The sequence below is a fragment of the Pseudoliparis swirei genome, chromosome 11, assembly GCF_029220125.1.
Source record: "Pseudoliparis swirei isolate HS2019 ecotype Mariana Trench chromosome 11, NWPU_hadal_v1, whole genome shotgun sequence".
Taxonomy (NCBI): Eukaryota; Metazoa; Chordata; class Actinopteri; order Perciformes; family Liparidae; genus Pseudoliparis; species Pseudoliparis swirei.
Genome location: NC_079398.1, coordinates 9,463,025 through 9,484,582, shown reverse-complemented (window position 1 = coordinate 9,484,582; position 21,558 = coordinate 9,463,025). Strand labels below are relative to the sequence as shown.

At 49.2% G+C, this 21,558-nt stretch overlaps 1 protein-coding gene across 1 annotated transcript in view; it reads right to left on the bottom strand.

The window, feature by feature from the left end:
- Positions 1 to 21,558, bottom strand: part of LOC130202057 (ALK tyrosine kinase receptor-like) — a 404,628-nt gene that overhangs the window by 34,891 nt on the left and 348,179 nt on the right. The window contains 4 exon segments of the mRNA XM_056427354.1: positions 606 to 753; positions 2,044 to 2,209; positions 11,105 to 11,212; positions 21,206 to 21,300. Coding sequence (XP_056283329.1) covers positions 606 to 753; positions 2,044 to 2,209; positions 11,105 to 11,212; positions 21,206 to 21,300 — 517 coding nt within the window.

The following is a 21,558-nucleotide window of genomic DNA, read 5'->3' as shown; positions in this document are numbered from 1 at the left end:
GATAGAATTATCTTGAAAAAATTGTCCATATGCAAGTCTATAAAAGAAAAATACGACATCCTTTGAACTGCATGTTTTCCTGTGTCGGCCGAACACCGGTAGACGCTAAACCAGGGGTCAGGAACCTTTTTGACTGGGAGAGCCATAAAAGACAAATATTTCTAAATATATTTCATTGAGAGCCATATAGTATTTTTAACGTATAATAATTTAAATATGTCTTGCTTTTAATGCGACTTCTGGTGCTACATGATGCTACACGGGGGGGGGGGGGGGGGGGTGTGCAGGTGACTTTTCCTTTGCTCCGCCCCGTTGCGTGCACACGCCGGCATCGGAGCCCTGTGCTAACGTGACACGTAGAGACAGAAATGACATGCTGCTGTAGAGACGATCAACAACAGACGGCTGTTTAGTTCAATAAAAGAACAAAGACGTCTTTAAGAAAAGGACCTTAAATGACTTCTGCTGTAATCTGGCGCGATAGTGAAAATTACAGGGGGGCGGGCGGAGTTTTTTTTCTTTCCAACTCAAAATTGTCCGGGAGCCATATGCCGTCACCGGAAGAGCCATAGGTTCCCGACCCCTGGTCTAGACGGTGGACTCACATTGGGGCACGCGTCCTCTCCTTGCTGCCCCACCAGGACGTACAGCAGCTCGCCCTTCCGGAGCAGGAAGTCCCCCGTGATGTAGACGCCATGTGACCTGCTCATGGCCAACACGCTCCGACCGCCGGCTGCACCGTAGGCCGTGATCCTGGGGGGTTTGTGCAGAAACAAATGACACACACACGCACACACACACACACACACACACACACACAACATAAACGGCTCATTAGCAGGATGTATGCATTGTGTATTCCAATCTGTGCAGATAGTGTGTATCATAAAAACTGACACACATGCGGCTGATGAGCAGTCCTCTTGTATTCCATCTTTTGTTTCACGAGTGCACCCAATTAAATAACAGCTGACATTAATACAAAAAATATATGTAAAGAAATGCAACGATTTGACCTAGCATGGCACCGCTACACAATAAACAGTGCACAGACTGCAAGAGGCAGACATATGACTACGCGCACGGCGCAGCAAAAGACACTCGTTTCAAACGCTTCAGTTTTCTTGCCAGGAAAAAGAAAGCGAAAAAAAAAAAGCGTGATTGCTTTTTTGGTAGCGCTTCGATATTTCTCTTCCCCGGTGGTCGTGTGCGGTGGGGGGGGGGAGGGGGGGGGGGGGAGTGCCCGTTGCCCGGTGTTCACTTGCTACCTCAGCTGTTTGCCTAATGACTTGTGGGAGATGCAGAGCGCGTATTCATCTCCGTGACCGTCTGTCAGCTTCACTTTACAGCCCCCGCCATCTCAACCGCGCCGCATTAGGACCGCCGTTCTGGAGACAGAAGGTGTTTTTCTAAAACTCTGGGATATGTGTTAGAACAGGGCCGTCCACACAGTAGTTAGCTCGGTATTTTAAGACTCACAAGTTGTGTGTTTGTGTGTGTGTGTGTGTGTGTGTTTCTTTGAGTTGACGTGGGAGACTCGAAGCTTTTCACTTTTTGTTTGATCCATCCAAGTCAAATCCCAGTTAAACGCCCGGCGGTGTCGTGAATGCCCACAGGAGGCGTATTGATCCCGCGGCCGTGGATATTACAGCACTAATCCTGGAGCGGTGCACGGTTTACGGTCAAGCTGCTCGGGCTGATTGTTCAGGTATTTCGAAGCCTTAAAGACCAACAACGTAGACTTTCTGAGTCAGGTGCGAAGTGAATCGTGCTATTCAGCCGCCGTCCCTCCGGCTGCTGCTCCCACCTGCAAGAATCCGATAGTGATATCCGTCAAGCTCGCTTGTGGAAGATTGATGTGCCGCTGAAGTGCAGCGGCGTGCAGGTGGTGATAACCAACGCCCCAGAGGTGAAGTCTCTGTTGTACAGTGTGTTGGTGTGTTGGGGGCCGAGCGGATGTGCCTATCGGGTGTTGTGTGAAAACCCGTCCTTCAAATAGCGGCGTGGTGTGACGTCGGTGCGCCCCGAGGCGGCGGCCCTCACCTGTAAGTGGCGGTTTCCGGGACCCGCCACGTTTGAATGCCTTTGAAGGGCCCCCGGGTGCCCACCGTCACGTTGACGTTGCTGTTCTTGTAGGAGTTGAGGCACTTGATGGGAGTCGGGCCCTCGGGGCCGACGGCACCGCAGGTGTGGAAAATCCATTTTTGAGCTGCACATGGGGATAAAAACAGAAGAACAGAAAAACAGAGTTGCATTCAGGGACTTAACGATGTCAGAGGGGCTAAAGACCTCCACAGACTCGGGCTGGAAGCGCTCCTCATGTGGGACACCGTATCCACACCGACGGGATCACAGGTGACGAACATTCCTCCTCATTTCCCGTGTAATCCCTCGCGTCGCCGGTAATTGGGAATTATTTTCACTGTAATTAGCGCAAGATTAGTCTTGTCAGATGGACGTGGAAGGACTTAACGCTGCAGTGCTAAATCCTGATTCAGAGCCGGCGAGCACAGAGCGGTGAGGGGAGACACCTGGCACACCTCCCCCTCCCCCTCTCTTTCCCGTTCTCCCTCTGCGACTGCTTATACATTTAAAAGCGGGGCTGCCAATCTGGCTCCAATGTCAAACTCATTCCTCACATGGCGCCGTCTCACAGCCCCTGAGTTGCCGCTCAATGCTCCGCCGTCTGCGATTAGACGGCACGCAAGCCGGCCCTGGCTATTTATTTGTATATTTATTCTTTTGCAAGCACAGATGCAGTCGTAAAATGGAGGCAGGATACCCGGGAAAGAGAAGAGGTGGCATGAGACGAGCCTTTCGGAGTGAGACATTAAAGTTATGACGCTCTCGTAACTTTATGCCTGCAGCGTAAAAAGTGATGCCTTTTAGAGTTAGAGCCCAGGAATGGAGATTCTAGTATTTAGAAATGATTTCTCACTGGAATTCACTGAGGAAAATAATGGCAGGAAGCAGCTGTTTTTTTGCAAATGGTGTGTGTGTTTTTTTGCCTGTGTGTACGTATGAACAACAAAATGAGATTTTCTCATTAATTATATAATGTTGCGTTACAGGAAAATGTTTTTGGGGTGAAGTCATTTCAAAAGCCAAGAGAAATCGGTCCTCCCAGGTGGCTGTTTGATGATGACGCGGCATCACTGAGCTTCAAGCATCCTCTTCGTCAGCCGGATCCTCCCCATCGGTTGGGTCCAAGGGCACCGGGGAAGTGATCCAACATCATGGCTCCATGCTGAGCTCCGCCTCCAACTCGTCAACACCAAATGAATCCCGAGGCATCTCTTGGTTCACGCAGTGAAAATGTGTCTAACATTGTGGACTTTTTTCGATGCCTTGAATTTTAGTAATTTTGGCCATCGCCGACTTGGATTGTGCCCGTCGCCATCTTGTTTTTTAAAATTTGCAACCAGGGAAATTAAGTGACATTGGAGGACTGACGCCATGGTAGAGACTCTCTGGTCGCGGCCCGTCAATCACATGGTCGCCACACCTTGAAGAAGACATGAAACTAGAGATGGAGAGCATACATTCATGTTTATAATGTGCACTGGGGGTATAAGTAAAATCCTCGGTAAGACTGCTTTTTGAAAAACAGAAGAGTTCTCCCCTCTCTTCTCCCCTCTCCTCTCCTCTCCTCTCCCCACCCCCCCTGCTGCTGCCCAGTCAAGAGAATGCAAGTTCCGCGTTGGCTTCACTTCTTAGAACCGGAGGTTTCCCCCCGGTCAGGGCGAAGGACCCCAACCAATCACGGTTGTACCTCTGTTGAGGTTAGTCAATTTCAAAACACTTTTTAAACACCACCATGGTACACGTCCAATTTAGAGTCCGGTCTCAGCAAATCCACTCCAATAACAAACATGGTGGGGTGAACTGGAGGCTGGCTCCCATCCAACGAAAGTAAATTGATCCCTCAAGTCAGTATTTTCAATACTCAACAAGGTAAAAAAAGAAGAGTTAACTCGGTTGAGAGCAAATCCATGACTGGAGCCGGAGAGCCTCCGAAGCCAACCGGTGCTTGAGATGTAAATCTAACTGTACTTAACGGGTTCCTCGGAGACGGCAATCAGTCACGGTGTGACGTGCCCGAGAGAAAGGAAGGAAAGGTAGGATTAAAGTCTGGATGTCGTACATTCACTTAGTCTCCTCTTACTGGGACCGCTGAGCTCTCGGCTCCCTGACATGAATACCATCCCGTCGTGGAGAGCGGCGCCGGCGGTGTCGAACACGGCCCCGAGTCTTCCTCTCCCACTCCGCCTCCCCAGGGTGCGCTTGGTTTCACACTTCCACCCCGGCGGATCGATCTTGTTGGTTCATCAATATGAGTGAGTTCCAATGCACACAAACGCTCAAACGCACACACACACACACGTAATGAAGCATTCTCTGTAACAAGACGGCTCCCACAGATGATAGTCTTCACTAATAAGTGCTGTGTACACACACACACCCCTGGGGACCAGTGGCGGCTGGTGAAATTTTTTTTGAGGGGGGGGGGCGCAGTTGGGCGACGCGGTTTAAATATCACTCAACAATGAGAAGAAAAGAGGTTTTGAGTAGAATATTGTAAAAAACAAAGCTTTATTTCAAGAAAACACCGTGCTCAACACTGTCCAATAACAACTATCAACACACTGTGACTTTGGGCATGAGAGGTTCAGAGCAGCTTTAACCCTTGTGTTGCCTTAGGGTCATTTTGACCCGAATCAATATTACACCCTCCCCCCGCCTTAGGATTAATTTGACCCCATTCAATGTTTAATGTCGGTGTTCTTTCGGTAGTCAACAAACAAACATAAAGTGCCTCACACTTAAACTTGGAAAACAATATTAATTCTAATAATTTTCTGGAGGTTTTAATTGCTGGCGTCAAATTGAACCCAAAGGGTGAAATATGTTAGTAAATATAAAGGTAACAGGAGGGTGAAACATTGAATCGGGTCAAAATGACCCTAAGGCAACACAAGGGTTAAGAAACATTGGGTTGGGTTTCAGAGGTTTACAAAATAAAAGAGTTTCACCCTCACATGAAAGAGGTTCAGAGCAGAATAGTCAGAAAGAGATCACATGTTACATTGGGTGTTTGACAGAGTAGACCCACTACTGTAAAGAAAAGTAGCCCTCCTCTCTTTAAAGTTGGCAAACTTCTCAATAACTCTCTGGTTAAAGTCAATCATGTCTGTAACCAGCCTGTTTCCATTATTCTTGAGGGAATGTGTCTGTTTTTCTGAACTTCTTCGTTGTGTTTCGATGCCAGTTCGGTCTCCTTCTGCTGCTCTGCTCTACAAACAGGGTTAGCTTCAGGCTGTTAGCGAGTTAGCTTCATGCTGTTAGCTCGATAACTGCGGCAAGATTCGTGCTTTACACTTGTCTGAAGCTCTTTAGATCCCTCACCCCGTTGTAGTCCAGAGAGTTTCAGTCCCAGGACTTTGGAACAACAGACAGGGGAAACTAAACAGCGCATTACTCACTGAGCTCCAGCTGACCAGCTCCGGTTAGCAACCTGCTCCCGTAGCTCTATGGAGCTCTCTGGGCTGAGGGAATGATACGTCTCTGATTTGCCGAATAGTCCAGTCACGTGAAATAAGAAACAATGTCATTGGCCAGGGCACATTTTTGTGCCCCAAGATTCACGTTTCATCCGCCAATGAGAAGCCGTCCTTGCCGTAACGACCGTGAAATGTTTGACCGTGAAATGTTTGCTCGCTGCCGTACACACACGTTGGGCCGGAGCCCCGAAAATGGAGAGGGGCTTCTCTCAGTGATGATGAGTGGCGATATATTATTTATGTCACATTTGTTGACAGGGGCTTACGGTCTCCCACACACATTTAGCGTGTCAACACGGTATATTTGCTATTTAAATGATTTGGTATATAATGTTTTTTGACAGGATATCTAATATTTTTTTCTTCTTCTTTTTTTTTCATCTCAAAATTTTAAGAGGGGCGGCGCCCTAGCGCCCTCTATGCATGCACCGCCACTGCTGGGGACACTGACTCTGTCTGACTATTATATGAATCTATGTTACGATGAACTCTGCCAGTGGTGGTGCGCTATCCCCACCATCACTGAGTACCTATCTCCTCTTTTTTCTCTCCTTAAGGATGAATTTTCATCTCTCAATCACACGTTACTAACTCTGCTTTCTCCCCGGAAGTCCTTTTGACTTTACGTCTCATGGGGTCATCGGACCCTATGAGACGGCATAGATCCTATCTGCCTGATGGATCGTCTGGGTCGTGGAATTCCTGCTCATGACTACGCCACTGTCCTGTTGAGACTCCGCCCACTCCTCCTCCCCACCGCCATCTGCCTGATGGATCGTGGAGGTCTCCATCGTGGAATATGCCTACTATGAACTATTCATACACTCTGTCATATTCATTGAATGTATTTTAACTCTAAATCTGTCCTTCTGTACACATTACATCTATTGCATCTGTCCATCCTGGAGAGGGATCCTCCTCTGTTGCTCTCCTGCAGGTTTCTTCCCTTTTTTTCCCCCCTGAAGGGTTATTTGGGAGTTTTTCCTGGTCCGATGTGAGGTTTTGGGGCAGGGATGTCTATGTGTACAGATTGTAAAGCACTCCGAGACAAATTTGTAATTTGTGAAATTGGGCTATACAAATAAACTGAATTGAATTGAATTGAATCATCATCATCATCATCATCGTCGTAACACACACTGGCCTCCATCACAGAAAGGGGCGTCGCCCTGCGGCTGTCTGTCACCGGTGAGCGATGGAGAGCCAGGAAGGGGAGGGGCTTGCCGAGGAGAAGACGAAGAGGTCTCTCGATTGCGCAACAACACCGACCGCGATGCCTCAGAACACTATGAACACGAGGCGACAGTAATCACGTCGTTCTTCACGAGCGACAAAGGCGGTCCTCGGGCCAATCGGTAACAAGTAAACAAGCGTTTCATCAACCGCGTTCGGCCTCGGAATTGTTTTTAAATTGGCAGAATGAGTCTCCGTGAGAAACGCTCATCTGGTGACGAGGAAGGCGTGTGCATCAACCGCCAAATGGACTCAGATTGCTGTTCTGACGCACACATTCTTTTCTTTTGGTCAATTTTCAATTTTGGCTCCATAATTGGGTCCGACAGGTTCCAGTCAGGCTGCACGAAGGCCGCCTGCAGACCTCCAGACCTCCCGCAGCCCTGCAGGAACACAACTGTGTGACAAAAGATGCACATATTTGCCGCCATAATTACTTCAAAGTGTCCGAGTCTCGGTGTCTGGACTTCAAGCTGGTCTCTCTGCATCGTGTTGCATCATCTCTTTTTTGGGGTTTCCACTTGAAGTCTGGCATCACTCCCTCTGAACAATAAGTTCAGGCCAGCATAAACTACATAACTCTTGAGTTTATACGTTTATTTCTCATACTTCCTGCCATTCGCTTCACCCAGCCAGTCTGTGTAGACTCACCATGTTATCCTCCTCATCAGCCCAAGTAGCCCCCCCCCCCCCCCCTCTGAGGGCCAAAGAGCCTGTGTGTCAAGACTTTATCGTCACACATCATCTGTTTCTAACAAACAATTATCTTCTTCTTCGTCGGCTTCCTGTCTCCTCTGAAATGTCAGTCGCAGCTGATCAGCGATTGGGCAAAGTGAAGCCCCGCCCCTCACACAGGATATGAAAAGGACTGATAACCGGACCCTGACTTCGTCTCAATGCACAGCAATAAAAGAGAACACGCTCTCTCCATCCATCCATGTGTGTGTCTGCTCAAACGAGTGCAACACAAACACAATACAACACATGGAAATGATTGTTTTGCTTGATGTTACACATCCGGTCTCCTGGATGCATTATGCACCTCGACAACAATATAAACAAGCGCTCCTCATATCCAGTGACAGTCGTCCTCCTCGGGCCGGCCGTTAGAAAGACGGATCTGAACGCTAAGTACAAAACTCACGAGGCACCCGAGTCCAATTAATTACAAAAGCCTGTTTTGCGCGGCGCTTGTTATCCGTCTCATCTCCGTCTCCCTGACTCATGTTCATCCAGCACCCAGAGCAACACGACGAGCTCGCACACTGCCGCGGGCCGCTGTTTTTGGACCGCGGACGCCACTTCGCCACGCTGACGCCAATTAGCGATCTAGGTGAGGCGCGCGCGCACGGAGCGACATCTGCTGCCGGTTACTTCCAGCAGCCAATCGGAGCGCTTCCATCGCCTCCCCGTCTCCCTGTGATGTTCAGCTGGTCCACACGACGACTCCGACCCGTGTGATAGCGGAGGGGGAACACCTGGATATGAAAACGCCTGTTCAAAGACGCTAATGCTAGTCGGTTACGTGCTGCCACTGGCCTGCAGATGAGAGCTAACTAGCATGAGGCTTTGATGCATCCTGACACACACACACACACACACACACACACACACACACACACACACACACACACACACACACACACACACACACACACACACACACACACACACACACACACACACACACACACACACACACACACACACACATGTTATGCTGTAATCTTTCATCCACCCTTTCTTGTAATTTTTTTTTTTGTACCTGTCTGGCTGGCGACAAATAAATATATCAATCAATCAATCAATCAATCAACACACACAGTAAATGGCCTAAGATAAATGAGCATGAGGCTCATTTTGAGGTTAGCGACGCATTTCATTCCCCCCCCCCCCCACTCCTCGCCCCCTCCTCCCCCACCCTCTGGAAAGCAAACGATGAGTCAGCAGAGAGGCGGGTGCCGCACAGTCGGGCAGCGGTGAGAAATGAAAGCTGAATAGCCGGGAATCAAAGGAGATGAGGGGGAAGAGAGTGAGAAGAAATAAACGAAAGGAAGGTGAAGTCAGGGTGAAGAAGGAGGGGCAAAGAAAAAGAGCAGCAGGAAGAGGTGCGGGGGGAGGAGAAGACTGACAGTACGAGTGGGAGGGCAGTAATGTGAACTAACAGTCGGCGGCAGCTTTTAAATGGCCGGACATGGGAAACAAATGGAGAAACGAAAAGGGGCCAGAGGCCGAGAAAGGAAAGTTTAAAGGGGAGAGCGAGAGGAGAGATGGGGACGTTCTGTTGGCCGCTGAGCGTGTCGGGGGAGGAGGAGGAGGAGGAGGAGGAGGAGCCGTGTTGGAGTGACGGGTCTCTGGTAAGTGAGACGCGTGGCGAATGTTAACTGCTCACGGCCGTCTGTGAAATGGCCGATGTGTAACTGCCTGCTCACCCCGGTTAATATCTATGATAATCACAGAGGAGAGGGCAGTGGGCACTCTCTCTCTCTCTCGCTCTCTCTCGCTCTCTCTCGCTCTCTCTCTCTCTCTCTCTCTGTGTCTCTCTCTCTGTGTCTCTCTCTCTGTGTCTCTCTCTCTGCCGGCTTTACTGTAACCACACCGGTTCATAACATGTATTACCTGTGGAGGGCACGTTCAGATAACCTCTCTTTGTTGTCATTTCTTGCAGACTCCTCTCCCTAAATATGAAACATGAAACGATTCCTGAATTCAGCATGAAGGATAGCGGCCTTTGGGTTCAACGCATCGTCCTGTAACGTGATTGGATCATATCGGCCGGCTGAGCGTTAACGTCTGGGCTTTTCTCTTGACCCGCGAGAGCGAAACCGGGCCGCCGTGTCCAAGGAGCATCCCGGACTCACTGGGCCGGTGGTCAGCCGCGGCCCCCGTCTCCGCGGCCCCCGGCTCCTCCGTGTCAGACGGGGCTATCAGTGGCTGTTCAGCAGGAGGAGAGCTGCATGGGAAATCGGCCGTGCAGGCAGTCGGCTGTTCAGGCTTCAAGGAGCACGACTCGGATTTAGCATCCCACTTGTGTGACACACACACACACACACAGACACACGGACACACACATACTGGATTTGAAACTGGTGCAACAGAAGCAGATGTAAGTTGTTTTAAATTACACACATTCCTCTTCCTTGTCACCTGCATTACCCACAATGCAACGCCTTCGCTAGTGGCGGCTAATAGTGTCAGCACGCCTCAAGCAGGCATGAGGAGCAGGCATAAGGAGCAGGAATGAGGAGCAGACATGAGGAGCAGGCATGAGGAGCAGGAATAAGGAGCAGGCTTGGGGAGCAGGCATGAGGAGCAGGCATGAGGAGCAGGAATAAGGAGCAGGCATGAGGAGCAGGAATAAGGAGCATGAATGAGGAGCAGGAATGAGGAGCAGGAAAGTCCTAAAAAAAAGCTTTTTGCATCAAGTTCTTTGGATACAATAATAGACGATGAACCTCTGTATTCCCCCTCCCCCTACAGGCCGATGGTAAAGTGGCGTGTGCGTGTTCAAGGGCAGCTTGACGTGATGCCTCTAAGCAGCTGGGAGTGGAAAGCAATCCTCTCACCCCGACAAAGTCGATTTGTTGGGCTCTAACAGCGTATGAATGTCATAAAAGCCTTTTACGCTGCCTGGGAGAGAAAAACAAGATATAGATGAGTGCTATTACAATCCTGGAGTGTGGGGACACCGTCAAACCATCTGCTTGGAAAACAAAGTCCCTGAAATGGAGTTGACATTCATGCTACGTCGGCACTATGTACAGCGCGGCTCTGAAATGGAAGCGGCTGACGTCTCGAGTCCACTCGCCTCTACGTCCCTCTGGCACTAGAGGGAATGTGTCTTCGAGCAGATTTGATATGGGAGTAACTCAAACGTACGACTATAAATAGCGAAATTGAATATCTGCTTGTCTTCTACCCTTTTGAAGCCGGGAAGAGAGAGAGAGACTGCGAGAGGTGGGAAATGTCAAGTCCATGTAAGTGGCTCCATTGACATTCTCTGGAGACAAATAAGGATTTTAGCCTTCAAAACGGCCGTCCTGCTCCGTTTAATGCCGGAGGAGGTCTCTGCAGCGCTCAGACGCTGGACCTGGTGCCGGCCAGCAGGGGGCACACTTACGTTGTTGCAGCTCACCTGGTGCCCGGGCTCACCACGTGGAGAGGAATTGTGAATCATTAATGCACATGAGCACAGTGTGTGTGTGTGTCAAAAAAATACAAAAAGAGAGACAGAAGGAGAAATAGTCATCGTGGAGAGAGTTCTCCTCGAGGGTGGAGGTGTGAGCCGCGGTAATGGAGCTCTCACTTACAGTAGTCTGCGGTGGGGAAGTTCATCAAGGGGCTTCCGATGGACGGGGGCGTGGCCCTGACGGGCAGCCGGCTGGAGCCGGAGACCACAGGTGGGAACTCACCGTTGGCTGAAAAAAAGAAGAATGAAACATAATTTCATTCATGCTCATTAACGAGGATAAAAAAAAGAAAAGACAGCTTTTATCTCCGTCGTGTGAAACAATGTCTGCAGCCCCCCCCCCCCCCCCCTTCCTGGCACAGAAAATGTGGAACCACCAGCAGGGGTCATTCTTTCATCTGCACCACCAATGGCTACATACAGTCCAGTCGGGCTGTTATCAAGCCTGCAGCCTCACCTCATCGCCCTGGACCGAGATCACAAGCTCCCTTGTAGCTTGATCCACCCCCCCCCTCCCTCCCTCCTCCCTCCCCGACCTCACAGTCTCCCCCTGAATTAAGTCTTGCAGGCAAACGTCCGGCTGATGAGATAAAACGTTTTCTTCTTCTTCTCAAGATATTAAAGTAGGGGAGACTAATTTCTACTATAAAGGTTGGATGCTGACGTGGAGAGACAGTCCCGCGTTCCCTCAGAGGCCGAGTCCCCGCGGATGCTTTGGCGTATCACTGACCACGCGAGTGTTTTTCCTTGAGCGCGCCCATCGGCGGTCTCAAAGCTCGGCCCGGATGGCGTTACAGAAATCTGCTGCCACATCTGATCAAGGACTGCACAGGTTGCAGGAAAAAAATCAATGCGCGCCTGTCAGCTGAACAGAGCAAACATCTTCTCCAGTACAGGAAACGCTGAAATGACAAAAATCAATGTCCAACAACAGCATCGCAAACACCCGACAAGAACAAATACATACCGGCAGCTATTCGCTTCAACGGGACACAGAAGTGACGCTTCGGTTTATATTCTGACTTCAGAAGTCACGGTTCGGTGTGAGTTCTATACAGCGGGTAAAGAACTAAACATTTAAACTCAAAGCTGGGGAACCTGGGTTATATGTACGCCTGTGGCTCAGTGGTAGAGCGGAGTCGGCCTTCAATCAGAGGATCTCCGTTAGTCCACTTAACCCCGTACTGCTGCCGTAGCTGCGCCCGCGGCGTGTGGACGTTGCATCATTCAGCTTCACAATGTACCAGAACACGAACACACGCTTTAAAGAAGCTATAAGAAACACTTCATTTGGTTCATACTTGAGTTATGTGTCAGCTGGTATCGCCTTCACTCAAGAAACTGCTTTTTTTTGTGCACACAAGAAACGGTCTGCAAACACCTCTTCGTTCCCCACTCAACAAACCTTATTTTTTTCCACTCTCCTATTTCGAGAACCCAGATCCGTTCAGCCCGGCGGCTACAAGCGGGTCCGTGACTCATCTTCCAATGAAATGCCACGTTTAGTCGGGGGGGGGGGTTCTTCCCCGACGTCTGGCTTCTCTGATGTCGTGTTCTTCCGATCTGAACCGACGTCCCTTGTTCAGTGTCAAAGCATCGACGGTTGCCGCCGGCGCCATGAACCTCGGTGAACCTTATCTCACTTCTTCTGAGAATAATCTCCCATCTTCTGCCCGGAACCGCGCTGCGATCCTGCTTTGATCCCGCTTAAATCCCGCCTCTGATTTATACCCCTTTTTAAAAATGTTATATCAAAAGCTGGATACGCCACCCAAAGAGGCAGACTCTCCTCAGTCTCTCAGCACCAATGGGTGGGGTGTGGGTGGGGGTGGGGGGGGCTACTTTATTGCCTTTTATTATTATTATTTAACAATCTCGATGTGCACAGTGCAGATACTTCAGTAACTAATGCATTGTAAATAACACTCTGTGTGTGTATGACCTCCCATATTGAGCATATGGAGTTGACTGCTGAGAGGAAGGTCACATGGTTTCAGGGCCTATTTGCATTTCATCTGGAAAGTAAATGAAAAAGAAAAACGATGTGTTTTTGGGGTTGTACACTCGCCAGTCTAATAGAGCGTACAGCTCCCCGTGGGCGGTAAGCAGGCAGCAAAGGATGATTTAACGGCTCCATGAGACGCTCTTCTTTCACTTCTTTGGAAGCCACAAGTGCTCCTGGACAACCCGCCGTCGAGCAGCTGCTGTTTCTGAGCCGCGCGAGCGAAATATCAAACGTAAACCGGACGACGAGTACAAGTTTCCTAATTGCTAGGAGCCAACGGGCGGCCCACGCGGTGTCATCTGCCTCCTCGGTGAGGACAAATGGCGTCTGGTGGTATCAGGGGACAGACGCAGGACTTTTCATCTCTGTGATCATTTTACCGCAAACAAACCCCCCACACTCCCCCGTCACCTCGGGCTGGAGGCTCGCCGTTTATGACAATATGGCGGGGGGCTCCCTCAACAGCTGAACGGTTTGGAAAGCAACTGTGTGGCGCCGCAGCGTTTGGTCCAAAGAATCCTTTAACCCTCCTGTTACCTTTCGGGTCAATTTGACCCCATTCAATGTTTAATGTCGGTGTTCCTTGGGGTCAATTTGACCCCAGGCTGTTTTTCACTGTGTCAAACATATAAGAAATATTAACTTTTTTATATATTTAAAGGGCTATTTAGGTAGTCAACAAACAAACATAAAGTACCTCACACTTAAACTTGGGAAACAATATTAATTCTAATAATTTTCTGGAGGTTTTAATTGTTGGGGTCAAATTGACCCCGAGGGTAAAATATGTGAGTCAATGTAAAGGTAACAGGAGGGTTAAACCGGAGCAGACGACTCACCGTCAGTGTAACTCGTGCCCCCGTTGGTCCTCTGGGTGATGCACGTCATCACAGGGCTGTCTCGATTTTTGTAACTTTGACCTCAAAGCTTGAAAAAGGTGAAAACCAACAACACCGTCAACCCTTTACATCGTTTAACGAATACCGGCCACCTCGAAAATCAATATCTCATTCCCTCGACCCGTAATCCTCCAATAAATATCACCGCTGAAGTCGCCGCCGCTCGGGAGGTTTGATGCCGATCGGGTCCGTGTGCAGATGTGATGGACCGTGTGCGAGTGACGGGGCAACGCGCCTCACTGCTTTCGTGCACGCCGCTGCCCGTTGTTCCTCTGACCCGACGGACGAGCACGTCCTGCTGCGGCGAGGAGGAGGATTCGGCAGGTCCAGCGCAGAGCGCCGTGGACCAGAGGGCAGGGCGACAGGCTGTCACTGGTCATTAGGCAGGGCGCCGTCGAGCTGCCTGGAGCCCACCAGGGGGCCGGCCCAGAGATTGCTATCGCTCTAAGGAACAAGTCAGAAGGACTCCACGACACAGGCTGCAGCTCCAGTGCGAGGAAACACACACCGTGGTTGTGGATTCAGCAGCTTCTACGTCTAGATTCTACACCCAATGCGTTGCTTTTAATAAAGCTGCTGCCACGGCCGTGAACACACGGGGGACGGCTGAGCATCTGTAGCTCCTGGTCCGTGGTGTGTCTTTACAGGTGCAGGTGCACAGTTAATGAAATGAGTACATCTGAGTCGCTGTATTACACAGATAACAACCAGCCAACCCGTCTGCACACAAACTCACTGGATCTTCAACTATTGTGTGTGTGTGTGTGTGTGTGTGTGGGTAAAACACAATTTGATAAAATGTAATTATTTCCATCCCAATCCTCCAAAAAGGCAAACAGTAGTTGTTGTCTTGTCAACTCAGCGACGCCAAGGCCCGTGGACGGAGGGGGGCGACTTCACAGTGTGATGGTAGCATCGCGAAGACAGAAAGTGTTGTGCTTCCTGTGCCGTCGAACACAATAAACTCATTTATTCATGCTGGTGGGAGATGGAATGATATTCAGACAACCTGGTACAACACGTGAAGGGCAACGGGCGCGTCGTGAAATACGCGCGCTCGCCAGGCGCTCTAACTCACGCCGGGCCACGGATGGCTGGTCCTCTGCATAATGTGTCGGCAGGATGTTCTTCATCACCGGCGCCCGCGTCACGGCGTTCAGGGATCCATCACGCTAATCCCTCACGGTGATCGCGACGCTTTTTCCCCCCCCCCCCCGAGCGACGGCATCTCCCGTCGCCGGGCCTGACTGATGGCCGACAACAACATAATAATAAGTGTCTGTGTCAAGTGTGGCTGAAGGTAATGGAAGTGAGCGCGGCGTGGATAGTTGACGCTCCGGACGCGCACCGCCGTCGCGCTGAAGGACATGAAACACAAATTGGCGTGCGAATATCTCCCGGAGAATGTCATCTCCCTCAATCAGTAGGTGGAGGCCGACGGCCCGGATACACGGCGATTCCTCAACATCCACATTCAGCTGATGAAAGGCCCCCCGGAGGCGCCGATGAAGCTAACGACGCTCATGTGATTGGTTGAAAATGAGGGCGACATCTGATTGGCTACAGATAGGTCGATGTTGAAAAAAAAAAAAAACGCATTTGCGAATCAAGCCGCGGCCAGGGGGTCTCAAAAACCCACAAACACATGTGTCGCGATACACAAACAAATACATATAGATCCACATAGAAAATGTATGTGTGCATTGGAATGTATTCGTCAATCGTTCTGCGTGCATTTGTGTCATGATCCGGAGTTTCTGTGTCTTGTTTTGTGTTTTATTTTGAAGTCCCCGTCTCTCGTGTCCTCTGTTTCCCTGCACTTCCTGTCCCTGTGATTTTCTGCCCTATCCATGATTGTTTCCACCTGTGTGATTGCTAGCTCCGCCCTCATTGGGTCCACCTGTGTCTCGTTACCCAGTGTCCAATCACCTTCCCTGTGTGTTTAACCCCTGTGTGTCTCATTCCCCAGTGATCGTTCGTACCGTTTAGTTTTGTCTGTGTTTGACCTGTTTTCAGTAAAGAAATAAATCTTCTGTGGCAACGTTGTTGGCATTTGGGTCCAACCTTTCTCTGACTACGACATCCTGACAATTGAAAATCGAATATATTGATCAATTGTTCTGCGCGCATTTGTGAATCTGTGTGTTTGCATTTGCAGTTATCGAGGCTGATCTGACCCCAGAGATTCAAGATTCAAGATTCAAGATGTTTTATTTGTCACATACACACACAGGGTGTGCAGTGAAATGAAAGTGGCAATGCTCAGCAGGAATGTGCAAGGGCAACAAGTACACACTATTTACAAATAAAAAACAACACAATATTTACAGTAAGTGTGTGTGTGTGTGTGTGTGTGTGTGTGCCTAAGAGGGGCAGTTGTGTGGGTCTATGTGGGGGTCCTGGTGAGGTCGGAGTTCACAGTCCTGATGGCCTGAGGAAAGAAACTCCGTCTCAGTCTCTCTGTTCTTGCAGCGTGACTACGGGCGCCTGCCTGACCGCAGCAGCTGAAACAGTCTGTTGTTGGGGTGGTGAGGATCCTTCATGATCCTGCCGGCTCTGGTTCTGCACCTCCTGGTGTACAAGTCCTGCAGGGTGGGAGTGTAGTTCCAATAGTGCGCTCAGCCGAACGCACTACTCTCTGCAGAGCCTTCCTGTCCTGAGCGGAGCAGTTGCCAAACCAGGCTGTGATGCTTCCTGTCAGGACGCTCTCTACAGCTCCAGAGTAGAAGGACTGAAGGATCCTCTGGGAAACTTTAAATTTCCTCAGCTGCCTGAGGTGGTAGGCGCTGCCTTGCCTTTCTCACCAGAGTGTCTGTGTTTGTTGACCATGTCAGATCCTCGGTGATGTGGACTCCCAGGTATTTATACCGCTCACCCTCTCCACAGTAGTCCCGTTAATCCCCAGTGGTGAGTACGTCCTCTGTTGTTGTGCCCTCCTAAAGTCCACAATCAGCTCCTTAGTTTTGGTGACATTCATGATGAGGCTGTTGTCCTGGCACCAGAGTGACAGATCAGCAACTTCCTCCAGGTAGGCCTTCTCGTCGTTGTCGGAGATCAGGCCCACCACCACTGTGTCATCCGCAAACTTGATGATGGTGTTGAGCTGAACCTGGCCACACAGTCATGTGTGTACAGGGAGTACAGTAGGGGCTGAGGACGCAACCCTGGGGGGATCCTGTGTTCAGGGTGAGGGATTTGGAGGTGTGTCTGCCCACCCTGACCACCTGTGGCCTGGCGGTCAGGAAGTCCAGGATCCAAGCACACAGGGGTGTTCAGTCCCAGCTCAGTCAGCTTGCCGGCCAGTCTGGAGGAGACTATGGTGTTGAAAGCTGAACTATAATCAATGAACAGCAGTCTCACATAGCCCCCCTCTGGCTGTCCAGATGAGAGAGTGTGGTGTGCAGTACCTGGGAGACAGCATCATCCGTGGATCTGTTTGGGCGATAAGCAAACTGCAGCGGGTCCATGGAGGAAGGGAGGAAGGCGCAGATGTAGTCCTTTATCAGCCTCTCAGCATTTCATGACCACCGAGGTGAGGGCCACGGTCGGTAGTCATTCATACATGCTGGAGAAGCATTCTTGGGCACAGGGACAATAGTGGATCTCTTGAAGCAGGCGGGGACCACGGACTCAGCCAGGGAGAGGTTGAATATTGTGGTGAACACTGGAGCTAGCTGGTTAGCACAGGTCTTCAGTACTCGCCCAGATATGCCATCTGGACCTGCAGCTTTCCTGGTGTTCACCCTCAACAGAGCCCTCCTCACACTGTGCTCGGTCACAGAGAGTGTGTGTTCATCCCCAGCGGTAGAACTCACCTCGGCTACGCTAACGGTGTTGTTGTTAGCGGCGAGCTAGCGCTGTTGTTGCTAGCCTCAAACCGTGCATAAAATGAGTTCAGGTCGTCCGCTAGGGATGCGTCGGCACTCACCATTGCGCGGGGTCTGCTCTGGTAGTTTGTAATAGTCCGTAGCCCCTGCCATAGGCGCCTGGTGTCGCGCTGCTCCATCTGTGATTCCACTCTGTCTCGGTACTTCCTCTTGGCCTTCTTCACCGCCCTCCTCAGTCCATAGACCGCTGCCTTGTACTCGTCCATGTTGCCGGATACAAGACCGGAGTTATAGGCAGCAATGCAGGCGTTCACAGCTTCACGGATGGATCTATCAACCCACGGCTTTTGGTTAGGAAAGACCCTAACTTTTACCGTGGGGACGATGGTGTCCGTTAGCGTTGCTATGAGGCTCATTGCTACTTCCAAAACTCGCTGACGTCACTGGAACTGGATTGGATCATGTCCCAGTCGACAATACGCAGAGCGTCCTGTAGCTCAGCCTCTGATTGGTCAGACCACCGCATTACGTTCCTCGTCACTACCGCTTCCCGCGATCCTTTGTTTATACTCCGGAAGCAGAAAAATGGCGGCATGGTCTGATTTCCCTAACGGAGGGAGAGAGACAGCCTTGTAGCCTCTCTTGAATGGCGTATAGCAGTGGTCCAACGTTCTTTCCCCTCTGGTAGCACACGTAATGTGCTGGTGAAAGTTCGGCATGACTTTTTTTAGGTTTGCCTTGTTAAAGTCCCCAGCCACCACCACAGCCGTCGGGATACTTGTTCTGATGCCGACATAACACATCATGTAGGTCCGATAGTGCTACGTCGGTGTCCGCTTGTGGTGGAATGTAGACGGCTGTGGTGATGACCGAGCTGAACTCCCGGGGAAGGTAGAATGGACGGCATGAGATCGTCAGATGTTCCAGGTTCGCGAGCAGGAACGAGAAAGAGTCTTAATGTTCTTGGGGTCGCACCACATGTTGTTCGTCATGAAGCAGACCCTCCACCTTTAGATTTACCAGACTCTTCCGTTCTGTCTGCACGGAAAACAGAGAAGGACACGGTTGGGCATATGACTCGATCCGGCACCAGCGGGTCAGCCAAGTTTCCGTCAGACAAAAGATGTTACAATCCCGCATGTCCCGTTGGAATCTGATCCTTGCCCTAAAATCATCCATCTTATTTTCCAGAGACTGGACGTTAGCAAGAAGGATGCTGGGCAAAGGTGGACGGTGGGCTTGAACTCTCAGTCTGTTTCGAATTCCGCTCCGTTTCCCTCGATGTTTTCGTCGTCTCCCCGTAGTAGCGGCTCCACTGTTGTTGTTGCGGTTCGCTCGTACAATCTCCGCCGGCCACGCTGGATCGATGGAAAAAGTGGACAAAAACCCTTGTTTTGCGCAAAAGTTTATGTCCAAAAGTGTGCTGCGGTCGTATGTTGTTAGTGCCGATGTGTTTGTGGCAAAGAAAATATTAAAAATAAACACAAAAACTAAAAGAGCGCACAATCTCCGCGGAGCTGCCGCGACGGCGACTGGACACTGCCGCGCCATCTCACTGAGAGAATGACCGCACGTCATCTGATTGCAGTTCGTCGATAGTGTTGGTACGATATGTGTCATCAATGACTGAATTCAACAAAAACATCTCCATTATTGTACGTTTGAATGAAAACTGGCCAATATATCGCTCTAATAAATCAAACATTGCATCTTTTATTGATAGATACGTTTTTTAGGGGCTTTTTTCCCATCATGAATGTGAAATATTGATTGCTCAATGTGATGGCTTATAAAATAATAACACCGCCTGCGTGTAGATTGGTTCCCTGAAAGCCTCGCTGTTATTATGTCATTCTGTCCGCTACAGGTACGAACGATCTCCCCGCGAAAAAAACAACATTATATTTTGTAACTCTCTAAATGGAATGTTCCACTCACTGCGTCCAATTACATCGGATCCGCGCCGGTTGTCTGTGTGTCAACCACAACAATAATACCACTTAGACATTCCAGAGTGGAGAAGTTGAAAAGCTCTTCTTTTTCTACTTTAAGAAAGAAGAATATACACTTTTATTAATCCCCAAGGGGAAATTAGTTCTCTGCATTTAACCCATCCTTAGTTATTAAGGAGCAGTGGGCTGCGGTGAAGCGCCCGGGAAGCAACTGGGGGTTCAGTGCCTTGCTCAAGGACACTTTGACTTGCAACTAACGGGGAGAGCGGGGATCGAACCCACAACCCTGCGGTTGCAGGACGGCCCTCTTACCCCACTGAGCTAAAGCCGCCCCCAAGTCGTCCCAGTATTGGCGCCATAGCAACAGCATCTTGCAACACAACTCGGCAGGCTTATTTTTCTTCCTATAATCTCTCTGGCCAAGCGTCACCCAATGCATCGAATGCCCTGGCCTCTCGAATCCAATTCTTGGCCCGGGTTGGAGTCACTTTAACACCGGTCCCATTACTATTCCCCTCGCAGCTCAAACGGTTTCTTCCAGTGAGGCAGCGATGGAGGGAGGCTCTGAACTCCTAACCTTTTACACTCCAGACACTGGATTTGGTTGTCATCACACTCTTTTTCTACTGATGCACTACCTCAATCATAACCCAAAGGCGACGTGAGGCTTGACCTTTCGAGGTCTGCAGTACAGCATTCAAACATGATCCCTTATCAGTCAGCGGGCGGTAGAGTGGCAGATTGGAACTGTTGTGACATTTCAGGACGAATCAAAAGTTAGTGTGCTTAAAGAACATATATATAAATATATATATATAAATATACATTAGAAAAATATATAAATATATACATATATAAATATACATGTATATATACATATATAAATATACATGTATATATATATGTACTTATATTTATATATATATATATGTTTATAAACATATATATAACAACATAACATATATAAATATATACATAAATATATACCACTATATTTATATATATTAATATAAATATATATATATACAAAATATATATATTTATATATATAAATAAATATATATTCCATAGAGTGAAAGCAAAAGTTCAGTTCATTCATTAAATATATAATATTTAAGGATTTTCAGATTAATATCTTAAAAACCTAGAGTTGTCACTGAGCATTGCACAACAATAAAATCTGAGCACTATATTATACTCCATAATATAGTGTCAAGTGTCAAGTGTAATTTCAATGTAAAATGTGTCCTTGAACGCCTCAGTGAGTACTGCCGCTCAGTCAGATCTCATCTCTAAACAACATGAACATTGTTCACGACTGTTGCGATTACTAATTAAATGTCTTAGGTCACTTTAAATGTTAACTTAAGTTTGTCCATAAAAGGAGTTTACACTTTTCAGAGCACTCCTTCCGTCTTACCCTCATTGTCTTATCACGGTCAATCAATCAGTGAAAAGATCTCACCAACTCAACCGGGGTCCGATCAGGTGAGAGTAGAAAAGAAAAGAAAAAGCTTTTGTATAATTCGTCGTACTCACATGCCAGGAAGCAGTCCATGCTGAAAGAGATGTTGTCTATAGAGATGGCTGAACCGGGTCCAGGTCCATCTTCAGCGCTGAACTGCAGCCAGAACCTACGGAGGCACAGAGCTGTGAACGGTCGGCTGGCTTCTGACTGAAAGGATGGGAAGCACAATTTATAGCTTTAAGAAAAATGTCTTTGACCCTCGGGGTGTGCATTGTACCCCCTCGTGACAGCTCGCTCTATATTATCACAAACTGTTCAGCTCTCTCAGCACACGCAGAGAAAAACGGTTCAACCTCTTTCGGGAGGAAATACGGTTTCCTGTTTATTCATTAAATATGTTTACGCACAAAATAATGTAGCCGTG